This window comes from Homalodisca vitripennis, chromosome X (genome assembly GCF_021130785.1).
Source record: "Homalodisca vitripennis isolate AUS2020 chromosome X, UT_GWSS_2.1, whole genome shotgun sequence".
Lineage (NCBI taxonomy): Eukaryota > Metazoa > Arthropoda > Insecta > Hemiptera > Cicadellidae > Homalodisca > Homalodisca vitripennis.
Window position 1 is genome coordinate 136,581,445 of NC_060215.1, and position 18,866 is coordinate 136,600,310.

Sequence of the window (18,866 nt, forward strand, 5' to 3'; positions counted from 1 at the left end):
TTGACCTTGAATTGATTTTCTGCTGTTTTCATAGTGTAGGTAGTTATGTGTACATTTAACCCCATTTTTGTGTTTTTCAAAAACTTCTTTTGCCCCATCCCCTCTTTATCACTCTCCACACCTTCACCGCCATAGATAATCATTCTAAGTGAGTTCCAAGAAATATTAATACTAGTGCTCTGGCCATGCAAACATCCATTATTGGTGTACCCATTTCAGGCAATTTTCCGGCCTTTATTAAAAAATCATAAAAAATACAAAAATGAAATAACACAAAAGTTTTGTGGAAAACTAAAAATCCTTAGTATAAAGAATTGAGTCACTATAAAAACATGTTTGGAAATTTTGTTATATCTAATCTAATTAGGCCATAAATAGCATAGTAAATTATAACTATGTACGAGGTGTGTCCAAAAAGTATCCGACCTTTACGTCTGGCATGAACTGACGTTACTCTGCGGCAACGGCAATCTGTCTCCTTCAAAGTACTCCCCTCCACAAGCCACTACCTTATTCCAACACTCCTCCCAATTCCGGAAACACTCCTTAAATTCATGTTGCGAAATGGCTAACAGGTCCTTTGTCGCATTTTGTTTTATTTGTTTAACATCTTCAAATCTTTTTCCTTTCAAAGGAATTTTTAATTTCGGAAATAGCCAGAAGTCACAAGGAGCTATATCAAGACTGTAGGGAGGCTGTCGTAGTTGGTTGATGTCGTGTTTGACCAAAAAACACTGAATAAGATTTGAGGAATGAGCTGGTGCGTTGTCGTGGTGCAGGATCCAGTCACGGCTTGTCCACAGTTCAGGTTGTTTCCTTCGCACTGCATCTCGTAGCCGCCTTAGGACCTCAAGATAATACTCCTTATTCACTGTCTGGCCTCTTGGAGCATATTCGTGATGAACAACACCGTCCTGGTAAAAAAAAACTGTCAGCATTGTCTTGACATTGCTTCGACTTTGTCTTGTTTTTTTCGGCCGTTGCTCTTTGCGAGTTTTCCACTGTGAAGATTGAGCCTTTGTTTCAGAGTCGTAGCCATAAACCCATGACTCGTCACCAGTATTAACTTTTTTAAATAGCCCTGGGTCACTTTTTATCAAATCCAGATTGTCCTGTGCAATTTCAAGTCGACAGTTCTTTTGGTCTTCTGTCAGCAGCCGAGGAACAAATTTTGCCAAAACACGGTTCATTTTTAAATCTTCGTGTAAAATGTTACAAACTGACGATTTTGGTATTCCTAAATCTTCTTCCAGCTCTCGGACAGTCAATCAACGATTTTCATTGATTGCTGCATGAACACGTTCAACATTTTCAGCGTTTCTGGCCGTTGAAGGCCTGCCAGATCGGTCATCACTCTCCACAGATATGCGGCCATTTTTAAACCGCCTAAACCACTCTTTTATTTGTGTATCGCCCATAGACACGTCACCATAAACTTTCTGTATCATAGTAATCGTCTCTGATGCTGAATGGCCAAGTTTTTGGCAAAATTTAATGCAAATGCGCTGCTCAACATGTTCAGTCATATTGAAATGCGACGCACACACACGGCAGTACTGTACGGAACAGAGTGCTGTGACTCACTGAGTGACCGGATCGTATTCAATGCCTAATATGGGAAGGAGTAGGCTCACCCCTCCCCTCTAATAACCGGTTCAAACCAATCGGTTACGCCGCGGCCGCCTACTGGTCGGCGGTCGGATACTTTTTGGACAGGCCTCGTTCTACACAATATCATGCCAATTATTTGGTAAAGTTATGAATTTTAAATAATGAATCATGATGAATTATAGTTATCACACTGAAGCAAAATGAATGTTGCAGTGTCACAATCTAGGGTTAGCAATTGCTTCAACAGAACAACGGCTTTCCAAATAAATCTATAACAAATTGTTTTATCAGTAGACTAGTTATGTAAACTAAACACATAATCACAACAATTTATAACGTACACTTTCACAAGATGATTATACACGCAGCGCTCAGCACAAACTCTGCCTTTGTGTGTGTGATACTGAGAGAGACAGATTTCTGTATAGAAATCGGTCAGTAGTGACAACCTGTAGCATAAAATCCTATTCTAACTGTGTTACTACTTTATATGTGTTTTTTATTTTAACCTACAACGAAACGCTAATGCGTGATTACCTGTAGATGTCACATTGTTATGAAACAAGTTGTAACGTCACAATATTGAAGAACATCAGGAAGGATATTCATAATTATGTAGTTGTGACCATTTATAGAGTCTACATTAAATAGATACAACTGTGGTAGTTGTAAGTTCTAGAGTCAAATAAATTGTATTCATCAATTTGATGTCATAACTGGAAATTATTTGGTGGTCTTATGTGTTTTTACCTGTGTGTAGAAATTAATAGTTTGTGAAGAGTTATTTATTTGATAAGAGTTTGAATGCTTCTGTTTTAAATTTGACTCATATTAATTGGATTAGATAAATTTAAAATCTGTTATTTCTAAACTACAGTAGTTAAAATAAAAAGTAATAGAACTCTAGTACTGTATGTGATTAGAATAGAGAAGATTTTTGGATACAATATTATTATGTTTATTGTTAAAAAGTGTTTTTAGTTGTACAGTAGAACCCCTCATATCCGGCCACCACGGGACCGAGCCCCTGGCCGGATAACGATTCGGCCGGATAAACCAACCTACAGTACACAGCACTTGATGAAACAAAACAATTGTACTGTACTGTACTAACCGCACTGGAAATAATCAACGAACTGTTTACAGGTTAAACCTATTAGCTCAACTGAGGACAACACAGGAAAATGTAAACAAATAGATACACCAAAATAACGCAAGAGTCGTGGGAGACTAGTGCGTGCAACTGCGCGTCTGCAAGCCGTGGTAAATAAATTTCGATATTGGCTTCCGGGAAGTGGCCGGATATAAACCGAGGTGCGGTAAAACCGAGGCCGGATATGAGGGGTTCTACTGTAATATCAATGTCGATATTATAAATTATTGCATCTTCAGAATTTTAGACTAAAATCGAGTCTTTATTAGTGTAACGAGTTGAAATATCAGAGTAAGTATCATGAATCGATATTTTTTTATTTTCAGACTAACAAGAGCCGTAAAGAAGAGATTCCATCCATCATCGATGCACCAAAACTGTTGAAAGATCTGAGTAAAGAGATTCGTCACGCCGAGAGGTATCTGAACTCCCTGAACCCGCCCAAACCCGAGCGAGAATCAAAACGCAAAAAGAAAAAACCGGTAAACAAAGACTTTGTGGACTATTCTCAACCTCAAAACAGCATTCTTTTAGAGCAGGTAAACTAAGCAGAATATGTGCATGTTGCCGTTGTAACATGGGCTAAGTCTGGTTTGGCTTTATTTTGTTACACTATCACTAGTTTTCCTGCTCCTATCGTAACAGTTTTATTATTTAGTCGTTGTACATTTGCTTTTTCTTCTAAGTTGTTCTTTTTTCTAGTTAGTGTGAAATTTGGTGGAGAGATCCTGTTCAACGAAAGAAAATGTTCAGCACTTGTACTAGTGTTCCTTATTGTTAAGTAGTATATTTACTCTTATTTACCCATTGGCCTAGTTGATTTTGTCTGTGGCTAAGAATCTAATTGAAACGGTTTTAAAACAAAATGTATGGTTTACAAATATTATCTTTTACTTTAAAAATTCATTATTAATCATATATTAATTTATTGTAACTTGACATAATATAACGCTTTACAAAAGAAGAATTATTTTTAATTCAAATTATTTATCTATAAATTTGCTCAAAAATTGTCTGTTTAACAATTTATTTCAATATGTGACGTAAACAAATTAATCACCAAGTGATTTCTTTTTATCACTTCACGTGGCTCTATTATTGTTGAATGAACTGTCTTATAAAAAATATATGGATTGATACAATTTTGCTCTTTATTAATATCATTATAACCTAACTTATCATTATAGTAAAACAATGAAACACCATTTCACAAAAGAATATAAGTTACTTGTTGCTCAATCAAAAGACTTCTAACAAAACAAATTGAGTTTACATTAATCAAAATAATTCATAAAACCAAGTTTAGAAACTTGCAGTATTATATATAGTAACAACTTAAGTATTTTCAGATTTAACTCAATGTAAGTAACGTTATAACAAAATAATTTCTAATTGAATATAGCTAATTGAAAGTATAATCTTTTCCATTCACAGTTGCCTACTGAAAAAGTCTACAGAAAACATATTGGTAGAAAAAAAGCAAACACTATTAAAAAATTATTTTGAAAAAATCGTTTACAAACAATGCTATAAAGAAAATATCTCATTAGTCTTGGTCAATGGGTTAAAATTGATTACAAATTGTCACGCTTGGTCAGAGCAAAAATTGTTTCAGAGTACTGATAGAACATTTTATCTCTTTTAGATGAAAATGGAACCCAAGGAACCTATCAAACTGAATCTGAAAATGCTGAATAAAAAGATCCAGCTGAAGACAGAACCAATATCGAGGCCACCTTTGAAGCTGACTTTGCCAAAGCCCGTGATGTACCCGTACTCGACTCCACTGTGTGAGAACAAGCTGAAGCAAGAAGAAAGCAGTGAGCAACCCGCACAGTTGGGCACAGAGAATAAGTCCTGGATCATCGCCATGGATCATTCACCGCATGTCAAGATGAAGTCTGAGATCAGCGGGTTGAAAGTGAAACTCGCCAAAAAAGTTAAACATCCCTTTATGGACGTCCCGTCGACTAGCCCACCGGTTCATACCCCCTTTGACAACGTCCCGTAAGTCTATTTTTTCTACTATGAGATGTGTCATAACCTGTTTCCGTTGTAATTTGATACTATTTATTATAAGGCATTTAGGTTTCTAATTATGTTAGGATTTTCTCTTGCATGATTCAGATGAAATATTAGTATATAAAATAATACCTGTATCTCAATATGTTAACCGTTTTCAATATTTTTCACTCATATTGTTTTTTAATTAACCCTTTCCACTCATGCGTCGGACGTCGTCCGACATTGCTATTTTACCGTTCCACTCGTATGTCGGACGCCATCCGACATTGCAATGACGTCAGCTTTACTTTATTGTAGGCGGACTACGATGTTTCCGATTTGTGCTGTGATCGCACGGCATTCTCACTTCTCAGGAACTAATAAATGACAGCTGAACTACGATTTGTCGGCTGCTGATTTATTTTGCTTTGTCATTGTAGTCACGTTTCCTAACCAATTTTCAAACGTGGTCGCATTAGTGACTCGATATGTCGTTAACAAGTACATCTTTTCTTTCTGATTCAGAAGTTATTGCTGAATTAGAATGAAGAGGCAAGGAACATCAAATAAACATACAAAAGCCAACAGTTATCTGTCAGTATAACAAATATATGGGTGGCTTGGACCAAGCAGACCACTATATTGCTTCCTACAAATTTTCCCGTAAATCTCTGAAATGGTGGAGAAAGCTATTTTTCTGGATGTTGGAAGTGGGAATAGTAAATAGCTTTCTCTTGTTAAACACGAATGAACAAAACCATGGAGAAAAAACTATTCAACACAGGAATTTCAGATAAATCCTCATCACTGAACTTGTAGGCCATGTCCGTAACCCTATGAGTTTGAAGCGGGGTCGTCCTTATTCAATATCAGTACAAAAAGAAGAAAGGCTAAACAAACACCCAGCTCATCCAACAAAAAAAAATCTAAAGACTGTGCTGTTTGTAGCAATAGAAAGGTGCCAGAGGAAGAAAGGAAACACTTTACTATTGTAAAACCTGTTCAAAAAATACTGGTCTTCATCCTGCAGAGTGTTTTGAACGATACCATACCGTGCTAAAATATAAAATTATTAGTGTAAGTATCAAATTTTATATCTCTATGCTATAAATTACAAATAAAATAAAATTATTAATAATAATAATAACAATAACAATATAATAATCTATATACTTTATTGACTTCCAGTTTGCTAAAAATGGGTTTTTACTGAAAATATGCTAAAATAAATACGAGCTGAGGGGGCAGACTGGTGAAAAAAATCCGAGTGGAAAGGGTTAAGGTTATTTTACATTTTAAGCTTGCTTTTGTTTGGAATGTTCATACAACAAGTTTCAAATTCCCAAAATGTGTGTTAATTCATAATTTAAACTAACTTCGTTAAACCCCTCATTAAATTATTATTACATTATGTTTTGTATTTTAGAAAAATGAAGGAAAAGTAATTTAAATGCTTATTTTCTCTATAGGGGAAATGCTAATCCACAGTCAGCATTCTTATTATAGCACTGGTGAATGGGTAGGTGCTCACTAAAACTCCTAACAGTCAATTCATTGCTCTCTTTTGGCACTGCTTTTTGCATTACTTCAGGAGGGTGGTACTATGTGTTCTCAGAAGAATGCTGTTGCTATTTGTTCTATCAGGTTGGTAAACACCAACACTTCAGTATTTTTCTTCTGCTTTATTTGTTATCAGAGCCCTCTGTACATATACAGAGTTCAGAGACAATTTTCTTAACGAAAGATTCTGATGAAGGAGTTTCAGGCGAATTGCAAATTTGTAAATGTTGGTTGAATAAAGAAATAATAAAAAATCTCGATTAGGTGGGCAAAAATAGCCATGGCTGGTAGGCATGTAAGAATTCAGTTCCCAAACCACCCTCTCTTACAGGTTACTGACCAATCTGCCAGTTCATCCATCTCTCATGTCTTATCACTATCTTTCTTACTTTCTTGCAAATCCTCCATTGTGTATAGTTGGGCTTCAAGGTTTCCTTACAAACTTGTTTTCTCTTGATAGCAATCGGATCTGTGTGAATAGCCTCTACAGGTTACAAACACAACTGGTTCAGATACTATCCAGTTAGCGCTATCTGTCCGAAGAACATCATAGATCTCTGGGGGAACAGAATATTTGCATCCATACAGGAGCAAGGAAAGCTTAATAGACACGCGCTTGCTTGCCTCAGTCATCCCAATGTTTTTAAGGCGGCTTAAAGAAACAGTGATTTTCACTGCTTGTTCTACTAGGTCATAAAACTCTCCAAAACGTGAACTTGGATTACCTTCAAGCTGAAATACTTCCAGTGCTCTTTGTCTCATAATTTTCCTGTGTACCAGACCTAAGTAACGGTCTCCATCTTCTGTCTAATGGGAAGGATGATTTCGATCTTCTTTGTGGCTAGAGCGAGAACATTCTCATTGACTGGTCAGTAGTTTCACCATGAGTCGATCAAGCAACTACTGTGTCTAAAGAGTTCTCATAGTAATAACTGTGGCAATATCGTTCCATTATGAAATTCCCATCAGACCTTCCCCTACAAATATTCTTGCCAATATTAGAAAGAGAGAGCCAACATGCTAATTCTTTATGCCACCCAAAATTCAGAATGAAGATTCACAAAGTGATGTAAAATAAGTTTTTTCCATAAACACGAACAATATAATACTAACCATTTTCATTGCTGTACTTTTAATTCCTAATGATTCTATATATTTTAAATCCACAAGTCAAACATTGCAGCAAAATTCAAAAACTTTATTAGAACATACATTTTTTTATCTAACATTGTGGTAAAGTTTCTGAATTCACTTACTTAAACTACTAAGCATGACAAATTTCAAGTGTCTTTAACAACTGGAGGCTCGTAAACTTCTATTGTGTTGTAGTATAATTATAGTTGATTATATAGTACAATTAAATTATTTCAAATGTTCTCTTTTCAGAGAAACAAAGCCACCCCAGACCGAGTCTATTTACGACTTTCATGATGACAGTGACTACGCTGGTGATGACGATGAGGACTGTTTGACAATAGATGAATCCCCCAAGAAGAGAAGATGGAGTAAGGGTTCAGGTGCTGTTGAGCAGTCTACTGCAGGCATCAAAGTAAAGTGGGCCCAGGCTAACCATACACAGATACATTTGAGTAAGTCACAGATACATTTGATTAAGTCACAGATACCTTTGAGTCAATTACATATACATTTGAGATTAGCTAGGAGTTTATAACAGGTCATCATTATTTTGTTTCCTATCTGGTTAAATTACAAAATGGCTTTATCCGGAAACAACATATTGATCAATTGATAGCCTTGCCAAATGAATCAATTGTCAGTAGTAAGGTAAACAGTAACATTAATCCTCATGACTTGTTGTTACCCAAATGTCAAGGTGGTCGTGACAGTGATCACATGGTTGAAACAGCTGGTACCTCTCCTTCCCCCACCCCTCTCCACAGTCCTAGAATATCTCATTCTTCCCGTCAGGCTATTTCCTCTCCACTACGTCAGTCCATGACATCACCATCAGCTGTTCGACAACACCAAAATACGGAACAAGGATACCCAGTACGAGATCGTCGACCCGTATCAAAGCTGAATTTGAAAATATTCATGATTTTATTTAATTTGTCAATATTTCATAAGTTACTCAAATGTTTTGTTACTTATATGCTTTAGTATTATTTTGTTTAATTTCATACTCATGTTTAAATAAAAGCCTTTATGTTTAAAAAACAAATGTGTGTTAAAGTAAAAGTAACTTGCAGTAAAGTCAAATTTTTTTTGTTATGTTAAAATATTAGACTATAAAATGTTATAAAATTGTGTGTTTGTGTACAATGTACTTTGCAGTAAATTCATCGGAGAATTTTCAAATGCACTTAAAATTTTGTATCATGTAAAAATATTTTATAAACTTGAGAGGGAGGAAATGTAATGTATTGTTATATGTATTAATATTTTTCTTATTAACATTTATATTTCTGGTTCATCAATTATGTTGGTTGGTTATTTAATAAACGTTACATTGGCGGAGCAAGTCACACGAGCCTACTAACCAATCACATAAAAACATCATCCCTCTCCAACAAACTAAAGCCTTTCTCTTTCACTCCATGCTCTTCCAGCAACCATGTAACACCACGTATTTTTGTGTCCGCTCCGCCGGTGTAAATTGCAAAGTCTGTTCAAGTCTTATTTCACTCCTTTTAAAATTAATAACATTAATGGTGCAGTGCATAGAAACATTACAGTAGCAAAGGATGTCGGCTAACCTGGGAAGTAATCTCCTTCATTTTTATTGGCAGATACCGTGCAAACAAGTCCACTTTCATAGTGAGAGTGGCATAAAGTTAAAATTATACTTTCCTTTTCATCCTAAATTTTGAAAAACTCCAGAAAGTTAGAATTACATCACTGCATACAAAATCTGTCATGTGCACATCATTTTCCAAATTATTGTCCCTGAAGAAAAAATATTAAGGTTTTGTTACCTGAGGAGATTGAGATTTCAAAACAATAATTATGCTGTGTTTTGACAAACTAGAGCTTAATTGTAACCTGGTGCTGTTTAATGAGGTATAAAGAAAATGTTCATGAGTACGTTAAGAAATAAAATGCCAATAAATCTTTCACATTAGTTCAAAGTTTGGTTAAAACAACGTTTAAAACATTTTTATGACAACTGAAGTAAATGATTATAATGATTTTTTTGGTAACATTTCAGACAATTTACTGATGAACCTAAAGGGAATCAAGACAGAAGACCTGAATTCTGTGGACGTCACATCAGATTTACCAAAAAATGGCATCGATGAACTCTTGAAAGCTTCTGGTTACACAAGGGATGAGAGTCCAAGAATAGAAGATTTAGAGTGAGTATTTGTCTTCAGATGGACAAACTCTTAAATTAAATTATTGTTTCTGATATCTGCTTAGTCAACATGTTGGAAATTGAGTTAAGACGAGTTGTGGCACAATACTGGAAAAAAGGTCTTGAAAAAATTTATCCTGGGTATAACGATACAGCTTGGTGAAGTTAACATTATATAACATTATAACATTAGTTCATATTAAACTCTATATTGGAAAATGTCAGTATTTAAGATTAACTCGATGAGCATGACTGTCAAATTGACATGTATATGCAAAAATTATGTAGTTCTGGATCATCAATATGAACAAAACTTAGAAGTTTACATCATTTCCACTAGGCATGTACAACTGATCAGATTTTACGTCAGTTAATGTAAACAGAAATCATGTGTAAAACAGTAAAAATAAAATTTAATGTTAATGGTAAAGATCATAAACTAATAAATTATGAAAGTATTGTGTGGAAAAATATGGTGACCTTCCAGGACTTGTAGTTTGCTCTGGCAAAAATAATTTTTACAGGGTTGTAAAATCTTTAATCTTTTATTTTGTGAAACAGCATTTTGTTTGTTAGTAAAGGTGAGTTCTGGTGTGTTTCTAGTAGGCTTTTAACAAGCGTATGACACAAATACTCAACCAATTGACGGACTAAAGTTAGATTAGGTTTACATTGTTGTCCTTTATAGTCATTATTGGTATTTTAAAAGTGTATTATTACATTTCTGGCTATGTCTATTACACCCTTGTGTATCTTAGGACAAAAAAGCATCTTAAATCTTAAAGAAAAGCTTGGTTTTTATCAAATGTAGGCTTGTACTCCATCTTTTAGATCCAGACTAAGACATACCATAACTAATGATAAACCTCACCTAGCTAAACCCTAGCTACTGAACCATCCCAAAATATAAGAATTAATATCTGTTTAAATAAAAAAAAATGTATATAGGCCTCATCATTTGTGTGCAGTCTACTAGTACATATCAATGAAGAAAGACAGGATGTTAAGTTCAAATTTAAAGAAACATCCAATCTATCACAATAAATTTATATACTCGTAAATGGCACAATGAAATTTAGTCTTCCATAACCCCTTTATTGCTTTCTTCTGTATCACTCATAAAAGCAGGTGCAAAACTCTAGCTGTGATATTCGTACAAAAGTGCTTCAAGGGGAGACTTCTAACTAATTATATATGACTCAGGACTGGGAGAACATCACCGTCTACGAGAGAAGCCATCGCAGGCATGTTATCTATCAGCAGGATGTACCTGGGCGGTGGTGGGGAGAGCAGTTCCAGTCTCTCCAGCACACCACGCTCCAAGAAAAAGAAACACCATCTTCCTACTGTAGAGGAAGTGGAAGACATGGAGAAAGTCCACCAAGATGATGATTTCAGTGAGTAGTCATCGGTGTCAGCACAGATTTAGAACTCAAATAATAACTAATTCTGTGATTAAAGTCTTCGTCAATTACTGTTATATCATCCCAGACTTTACTTTGAGCATGTTATATAAAAATGTATATTAATTCATATAGATTTCTCTTTAAATTTGGTTGTATGTGATTGTTTATAGTATACCCATCACTAGACTTGTCAGATGATGAAGAGGTAGAGAGGACATCACGGAATGGTAAGCGGAAGGTAGACGAGGCATGGAACCCCAAAGCCAGGGTTGGCCACGTGACTCCCAAGACTGATCGACCTTGCCGAGAAGGAGCTAAGAAGCAATCGGTAGAAAAAGGACTTGAAGCAGCAGCCGCCAAGCGAGCTGGCCTTCCGGTAATAATTGAACCCTCCAACTGACACGCATTTCAGCCATAACCGGGCATATTATATTAGATTATAATATGTATAATAGATAATTGTACAACCATTTACTAAGCAGGTCAGTATGTATTATGCATTTTAGTAAGAAGCATATATTGTACTACATAAAATGAATTAAAATTAGCTTTACCTATACACGGTGATGGAATGAACTCTTTATTCTACTAGGTGAAGTTAAGACTACATAGTCCATTCTTATACGTACAAAGAATGTAAAGTGTTAAGAAATTTTTAAAATTAATATTCTAAAAACTGTTTTTGACTGTTACGCACAGAGAAGACAAAACTTTTTATAACATCTAAAATATGAAAAATGTTCAGTTTTTTTTATGCTGAATTAGTAAATGTTAATATATTTATATAAAAAAACTTCATGTTCACAAATATAATCAAAACTATATCAAAAAACTATTTCTGACAATGTAAAAATACTTATCCATCAAGAAAAAACCGGGCAAAGAACCTCACTCAGTAATGTCACTTATATAATTTTTACTGTCTTTTTATTGTTTAATCTGTTGTGTCTCTAGGAAGCAAGTTGTTTCATTTGTATCAGAAGAGAAAAATAACTTTTTTAAATAAATAGATCTCAAATTGGTGTTTGTCGTTGTTATGGGGATATTGTTCATTAACTAAGGTTGTTTATGCCTTGCTCTCCACTTTTAAGGTAACCTGACACCTGAGTAACAGAGTTGCTGAAATTCCGAACCTAGAAAACAGGATGCTCCAAATGAAAGAATTAGGAATGGATCCATACAAAATAATTCAATTCGAATTCCAATACTTTTATCAAATTGTCTTGTGTATTGATTGTTAATTTGATACTACTTCTTTTATTATTTGTAAGTAAGAATATAATAATACGCTGAATGGTTTTGTTTTGGTATCGTTGAACAAATCTAGCCAGTAAAAGTGGTCAGCCAAGAATTTCAAACAACCCTCACCCATGATATAAAATGTTGATAAAAAAGATATAAACACACATACAATACTCTTTTAGAGGACATGTTTTACACAAGTACAAAAATTATGAAATAAATGTGTCCTACCCTCTGCTGTAATTTCGATAGATTACATAAGGCTTCCAGAATGTCTGCAAACATATGGGCATGTATTTGTATCACTTGTAAAACACATTTTTAACTTAAAATGTTAGATAAGTTTCATACCACCTCTAGCCATAATAAAATAATGTTGAGATATAAACATACATATACTTTTTAGAAGAAATATTCATACAATTACACAAATTATGTAGTAAACAAAAATTATTGATAGTCTGTTTCTCGTTGAGCAGCTCATAATTATAAATATATAAAAAATACTACCTACAAGCAAAAGATTTTTACAAAAGTACGATAATTTGCTAATTAGACACAATGTAGGAAGGGTGGAAAGGGTTGATTTAATGTGAATGTTTATTTTAGCTCCAGTTCACCTTATTCTTAATGCAGGTGAGTAGAGTTCTTAATCAGACTAGAGTCTGATTCCAGACGCTGTTTTAAGAGGAAGTGGAACTGGAGCTAAACTCTTCATTCATATTGTTAATTAGGTTATCTATCTATGGGTTTTAAACACAAAGTATTACAAAAAAACCCATTTTTGCAATCAGCAATTTGCAAACTGCCAATCAGCCAATTATTAATATTGCGGTGAATCTTTGAAGGTTCGATTGTCAAATCTCTTTGATCAATTCTTGAATCCAAATCTTTGTTGAAGATTCGTTGGATTCGAGTTATGGGATTCAGCTTTACCATATCACTAATGTAAGGTATATTTATATCTCTATACTTCTCTTTTAGAGTGGTCCCTCTGTTGATGAAGATTAATGTCACAATTTTTGTTTAATATGTGTTCAAATGTCTTGCAAATATTTAGTATTTTTTTCAAACGATGCCTAAATTAAGCAAAAACTAAATATAATAATTTATTAAAGCTTAAATATTCGCATCTAGATTTTAGGTAATTCAAATGGAAATGTTCCATGCAAGGTTCTTATGACAATTGTTGTCATGTTGCAGTCACCCAAGAGGCCATACCACAGAAAGAAGCCCAAGCTTTTGCCCGTCGCCATAGAACAGCCATCCTCGTCGTCATCGCACAGTGCCGTGCCTTCTCCTTCCGTCAGACCAGTAACAATAGATCTTAAAAGTAAGTCCAAGCATCATCATTTGTAGCATTGAATAAAATTGAAAACATTATTGATTGTTGTTTGTTCAAATGTTAAATTTTTCTGATGGATGCATTTTTGTAACAAAATGCCTTTAATAATATTTAAAAGCAACATGAAAACCTTCAAAAAACAAACAATTTTCAAATTTATTAATAAGTAACATTTATAATATATTTCGTCATAATCTGGTTACTCATTTGGACTTCTATAGCAATAAGTATTGAAAGATGAAGAGAGGTATTTAATCATAAATATTAATCTTAAGAATTTAATTTGTTTCATAATTAATATTTCAACGTAGAACTGAAAATAAATTTTTAGTTTCATAACCATGATCACAATGGGGTGAACTGAATGTAGTCTCGAACTTATGCTTAGCTTACCAAGGAAACCCTTAAATTTAGTGTCAATTGAAGAAATAATGCTCATAGAAATTAGCAACTATTAGTCCAAAAGATAAGAAGTTTGGTGTACATTCACTTTTTAGCACCCATAGAAACTAGAATAGCTATAAATTTTCTTACCTTTTTAAGTTTACTTGGGGATTGGTCAATAAACTTTATTTCTTTATATATTCTTCCTAAAACCTTGTTTTTTTCATTTAAAGGTGCTAATAATACACATCCAAATGCTTATTATTCAATATTTTATTAGTTATTCAGAAAGAATCATAAACCTTTTTTATAATCCATTGTTTGAAATTCAAAAAGTATACTTTTTACAAGAAAAATTCAAATGCGTTTGAGTGTGCCATATTTCTACGACAAGAAATTAAAGCTACAAAATATTTTAATTTCAACTTTGTTCTGTGGTTCGAACATCATTTTTCAGACTGGACCTGCTTTAACTCGGGACACTCTTTTTTTAATAGCCACTTTCTTTACATGCAGTGCAATATATCCTTTTACTTGGAATATTAAAATGGTTTGTTTCACTTGTAGTGATTATGACATGTGTTTTTAAGTTCAGATTAATAATGTACTATGTAATACTGTAATAGTGTGTTTGAGAAAACATTTTAAAATGTAGTATGGTCAAATCAATAGGAAAAAAATACAACTTTTATATTTGTATATTTGGATTTTTGTGTCTAAGAATTATTCATGTAATTTAAACAGATTATGATTAAAGGTTTGTTTTTAATTGTCTCTATAAATCTAAATTTAACTATACCAATATTTGTACCAGTTAGTACGCAAATGTTATGATCCTGTGAATATAACTCTAAATTATTGAAAGTGATTAGAATTGTGTAAATATTAAGTTTGGGAGGATGAGGTTATGACATATGTGATCAAGATGGCGCCGGTGAATAAGAATACGTTATGTGATGTCTGTTCGAAAAATGTTACTAGAAACACTGGAGAAATTATGTGTGAGGGTAATTGTAAAAATTGGTATCATTTTGAGTGTGTGGGAAAATCTAAAAAAGATTTTTCCTTTTCTAAAGGTGAGAAGTCCAATTTTACGTGTGACAAGTGTAAGCCTCAACCGGTACAGTGTGCTAGTAACGTGAGTATACCGCCTAGTGATTCTGAAAAAGAAAATGGGCCTTGTGAATGTTTTATTCATATCAAGATATTGACTGATCAGATTTTTGATCTGACTAACAATTTAAGTGAAATTAGCAAGCAGTTAGACATGGTGAAAACCGAAAATACTAAGCTAGCCTCTACCGTGAATAATCATTCTGAGGTTATTGGTGACATTCTGTTAAATAATCGTGCCTCTTATTCAAGTGTTTTAAAATCTATAAATGAGAATGCCGATTCCTCATCCTCTATAACAAGTGGTATTGACAACAATAACTCTGTAACTAGTAAGGTTATGTATGTCGCTAACCGCAATTTGACCAATGCAGTAGTTCACTCTGACGTGTTGTCTGCTAGTCGAAACTTGGAAATTTCAGACTTTTCACGGCCACTGGCTTCTAGTAATAGAATGCCAGTCAGAAGGGAAAAAAACGTTCTCAAAAAGGCTGTGGAGCTTACCAATCGGAGAAAAAAAAAGGAACTCGCCGAAGGGGCTACATGATGAAATTGTACAGCCTTTCGCTGTGCAAGGTAATTCTGCATCTAGTTCTGCTGTCTCTGCCTCTGTCATACCGGCTAACGCGATCGACTTGGATGGGGACAATGAAAATGAAACCGTGAATCAGGGTGTAAATAATGACTTTATTGAGGTTAGGTCCAAGAAATATAAGAAACAACAGCGTAGATCTGAGGGGAACAAATCAATGTTTATTACGGGACGTGCTGTGGTGACTAATGATAAATTAAAAGTTGTAGAAAAATGTAAACATATGTTTGTATCTAGATTTGCTGAAGACGTGGAATGTGATGCTTTGAGACAGTATTTGAATGACTATGCTGTTTGTAACTATGAGGTTATTAAACTGAAGAATAGGTATCCTGGGTACAGTTCTTTTAAAGTTGGAGTGCCCCTATCCCTTTGGGATAAAATGTATGATCCGGACTTCTGGCCCACAGGGACGTATGTAAGTAAGTTTAGATTCTCTCGTAAAAGTTCTTTAGTGGAACCCTCTTTTTTAGAGTCAGGACAGTTAACGAACCCGGGGTTATAGTCACCCAATCCTCAGTCGGCCTAGTTAATTGTCATAGGCCTAGCCTGAGTGCCGCTACTCAGGTGGTTGAATCACGTTCTGAGACTGTGCTTGCGCATATTAACATGCAATGTATAAAGAACAAGGTGAATTTACTTGAAGTTTTTAACAGTCGCATACTTTGTGACGTTCTTTGTGTCAATGAACACTGGTGCATAGAAGACGAAATACAACTTTATACACCTATGGACTATCTACTTGCGGCTAGCTTCTGTAGATCTACTCCATATGGCGGAGCTGCAATTTTTGTAAGAAGTTCATTTAAATATTCTTTTTCTGTTGTAAATATTGATTCGTTCTGTGAAGAGAAACAATTTGAAGCGGTTATGATCTCTTTTAGTGTTATTAATTTGTTGATTTTATCTGTTTATCGCACACCTGACTCTTGTATTGTAACTTTTACTGATAGATTGTCTCAACTTCTTGAATTTGTCTGCAATAGTCCTAAGTTCTTTAAATATAAGGTCGTTATCGCTGGGACATAAATATTGACCCCAATAGGAGTACCTTAAATACAGCTAAGTTTCTTAATGCACTAAAATCTTATGATTGTTTTTGTCTTAATCTGTCTCCCACCAGGCTGGAGTCTTGTCTGGATAATTTCATTTCCAATCTCCACCCTTCTTCATATACATGTAAAACTGTTCAACCTCACATCTCCGATCATCTTGGTTTGTTGTTAAATATTGATTTATCTTATTTGTCACCGTGTACCGCTTTACCAGCTGATAAGTGTGAAAAAAATGTGTATAGTTTTAGAGTTTTAAATGATGTTAGTATTAATAGATTTAAGTACAGATTGGGTAACATTGACTGGTCTGAAGTGATAGTTTCAAATGACCTTGAAGTGGCTTTTGATTGTTTCATGCAGGTCCTTCAACATAATTTTAATGATTGTTGTCCTACTAAAACTAAAGTGGCCAAAAATACTGTAAATAATAATCGCAAACTTAAAAACTGGTATACTCCTGTTTTAAAGCAGATTAGGCTATTTTTAGATATTAGTCATAGTAGATGTAAGAGCAATCCTGCCTTATGTGAAATCCACAGAAGGGTTAAGAAGTTCTATAGGGAACAAATAGATCTAGCTAAGAAAAATGCCAACGATGCTTATATCGTGGAATCACGTAACCTCTGTAAAGCTGCCTGGAACGTCATTAATCTGGAAACAGGGCGTACACCTAAGAAAAACTTACAGACAGAGCTTCCTATATCTGCTAGTGATTTCAATGATTTTTTTGTAAATATTTCTAATAATGTAAAAGGTAATAATGCCGTTAACTTGAATTTAGCTGGTGCCATCGATATCTTAGAGTCTAGTGTTATAAAGAATCCTCAATTACTGCCATTTAAATGGAATTTTGTGAATTCTGATGATGTTTTTAAAACTGTTATTGGGCTCAGTAATTCAAAATCTGAAGATATTTTTGGTCTTTCCAACTTTGTGTTAAAGAAAATAATAGATGTAATCTTGTATCCCCTCACTTTTCTTATTAATTGGATACTCGCAGTTGGTGTTTTCCCACATTGTTTGAAACTTACTCTAACTGTGCCTGTATATAAAAAAGGGGATAGATCTAATATTAGTAATTATCGACCTATAGCGCTGGTTCCTGTTGTATCTAAAGTGGTCGAAAGTATCATTAAGTCTCAGATGGAATGTTATTTTGAGCAGAATCATCTGCTCTCATCTGCCCAATTTGGTTTTAGAGAAAATCTGTCTACTGTTAAAGCTGTTGAAAGTGTTGTATCCTTTATCTTGAATAGCTTTGAAAATAGTGAGGAAGCCAGCACTTTATTACTAGATCTAAGCAAAGCTTTCGATACTGTGCCCCATCAGGTATTGCTTGAGAAATTGAGCTACTATGGTTTTGGAGGCAACGAGTTGTCACTGTTGTCCTCATATCTTTTAGATAGATCCCAGTTGGTCAAAGTTGGTGATCAAAGATCTGATCTTAGAAGGGTTGAAAGTGGGGTTCCCCAGGGTTCTGTCCTGGGTCCCTTTCTGCTTATAGTTTTTATCAACGACCTTCCCAATTTTGTACCTAATAAGAGTGTTCTTTATGCTGACGACACCACACTAATGTGTTCTAATAAGCTATCTGACATTAATTCTGTAGTAATAAATTATATGAGGGAAAGGTCTTACCTCTGGTTTGATGCCAACTGCCTATATGTTAACGAGGATAAGACGGAGCATATTGTTTTTAGTTTAAGGAAATACTCTGACAATAAATCAATAAAGTTACTGGGAATTAATTTAGATTCTAGGCTTACTTGGAAAAGTCATACTGATGCTCTTTGTTCTCGCCTGTCTCGAGTAATTTTTTTACTGAAAAGACTTAAAATTTGTACTAGCTCTACCATAGTTACTAAGGCATATTTTGCGCTGTTTCATTCCCACCTTTTGTATGGTGCCCTACTTTGGGGCAATTCAAGTGGTGCCAATGAGGTTTTTTTATGTCAAAAGAAGGCCTTACGCACAGTTTTTGATGTCAGTACTAGTGATTCTTGTAGGCCTATTTTTGTAGAACACGGTATACTTACTTTGCCGTGTATTTTTATCTTTCAATGTTTGGTATATGTAAAGGAAAAT

General features: G+C 34.4%; 1 protein-coding gene across 2 annotated transcripts in view; it reads left to right on the forward strand.

The window, feature by feature from the left end:
• Positions 1-18,866, forward strand: part of LOC124369880 (histone lysine demethylase PHF8-like) — a 60,256-nt gene that overhangs the window by 32,754 nt on the left and 8,636 nt on the right. Inside the window, exons 10-16 of one of the 2 annotated variants that reach the window (XM_046828018.1) lie at positions 3,091-3,246; positions 4,410-4,771; positions 7,715-7,917; positions 9,498-9,645; positions 10,848-11,041; positions 11,221-11,426; positions 13,496-13,625. In XM_046828018.1, the coding sequence (XP_046683974.1) occupies positions 3,091-3,246; positions 4,410-4,771; positions 7,715-7,917; positions 9,498-9,645; positions 10,848-11,041; positions 11,221-11,426; positions 13,496-13,625 (1,399 nt within the window). Of the gene's footprint in view, positions 1-3,090; positions 3,304-4,409; positions 4,772-7,714; positions 7,918-9,497; positions 9,646-10,847; positions 11,042-11,220; positions 11,427-13,495; positions 13,626-18,866 lie in introns of both variants that reach the window. The other variant, XM_046828017.1, reaches the window with a different exon arrangement.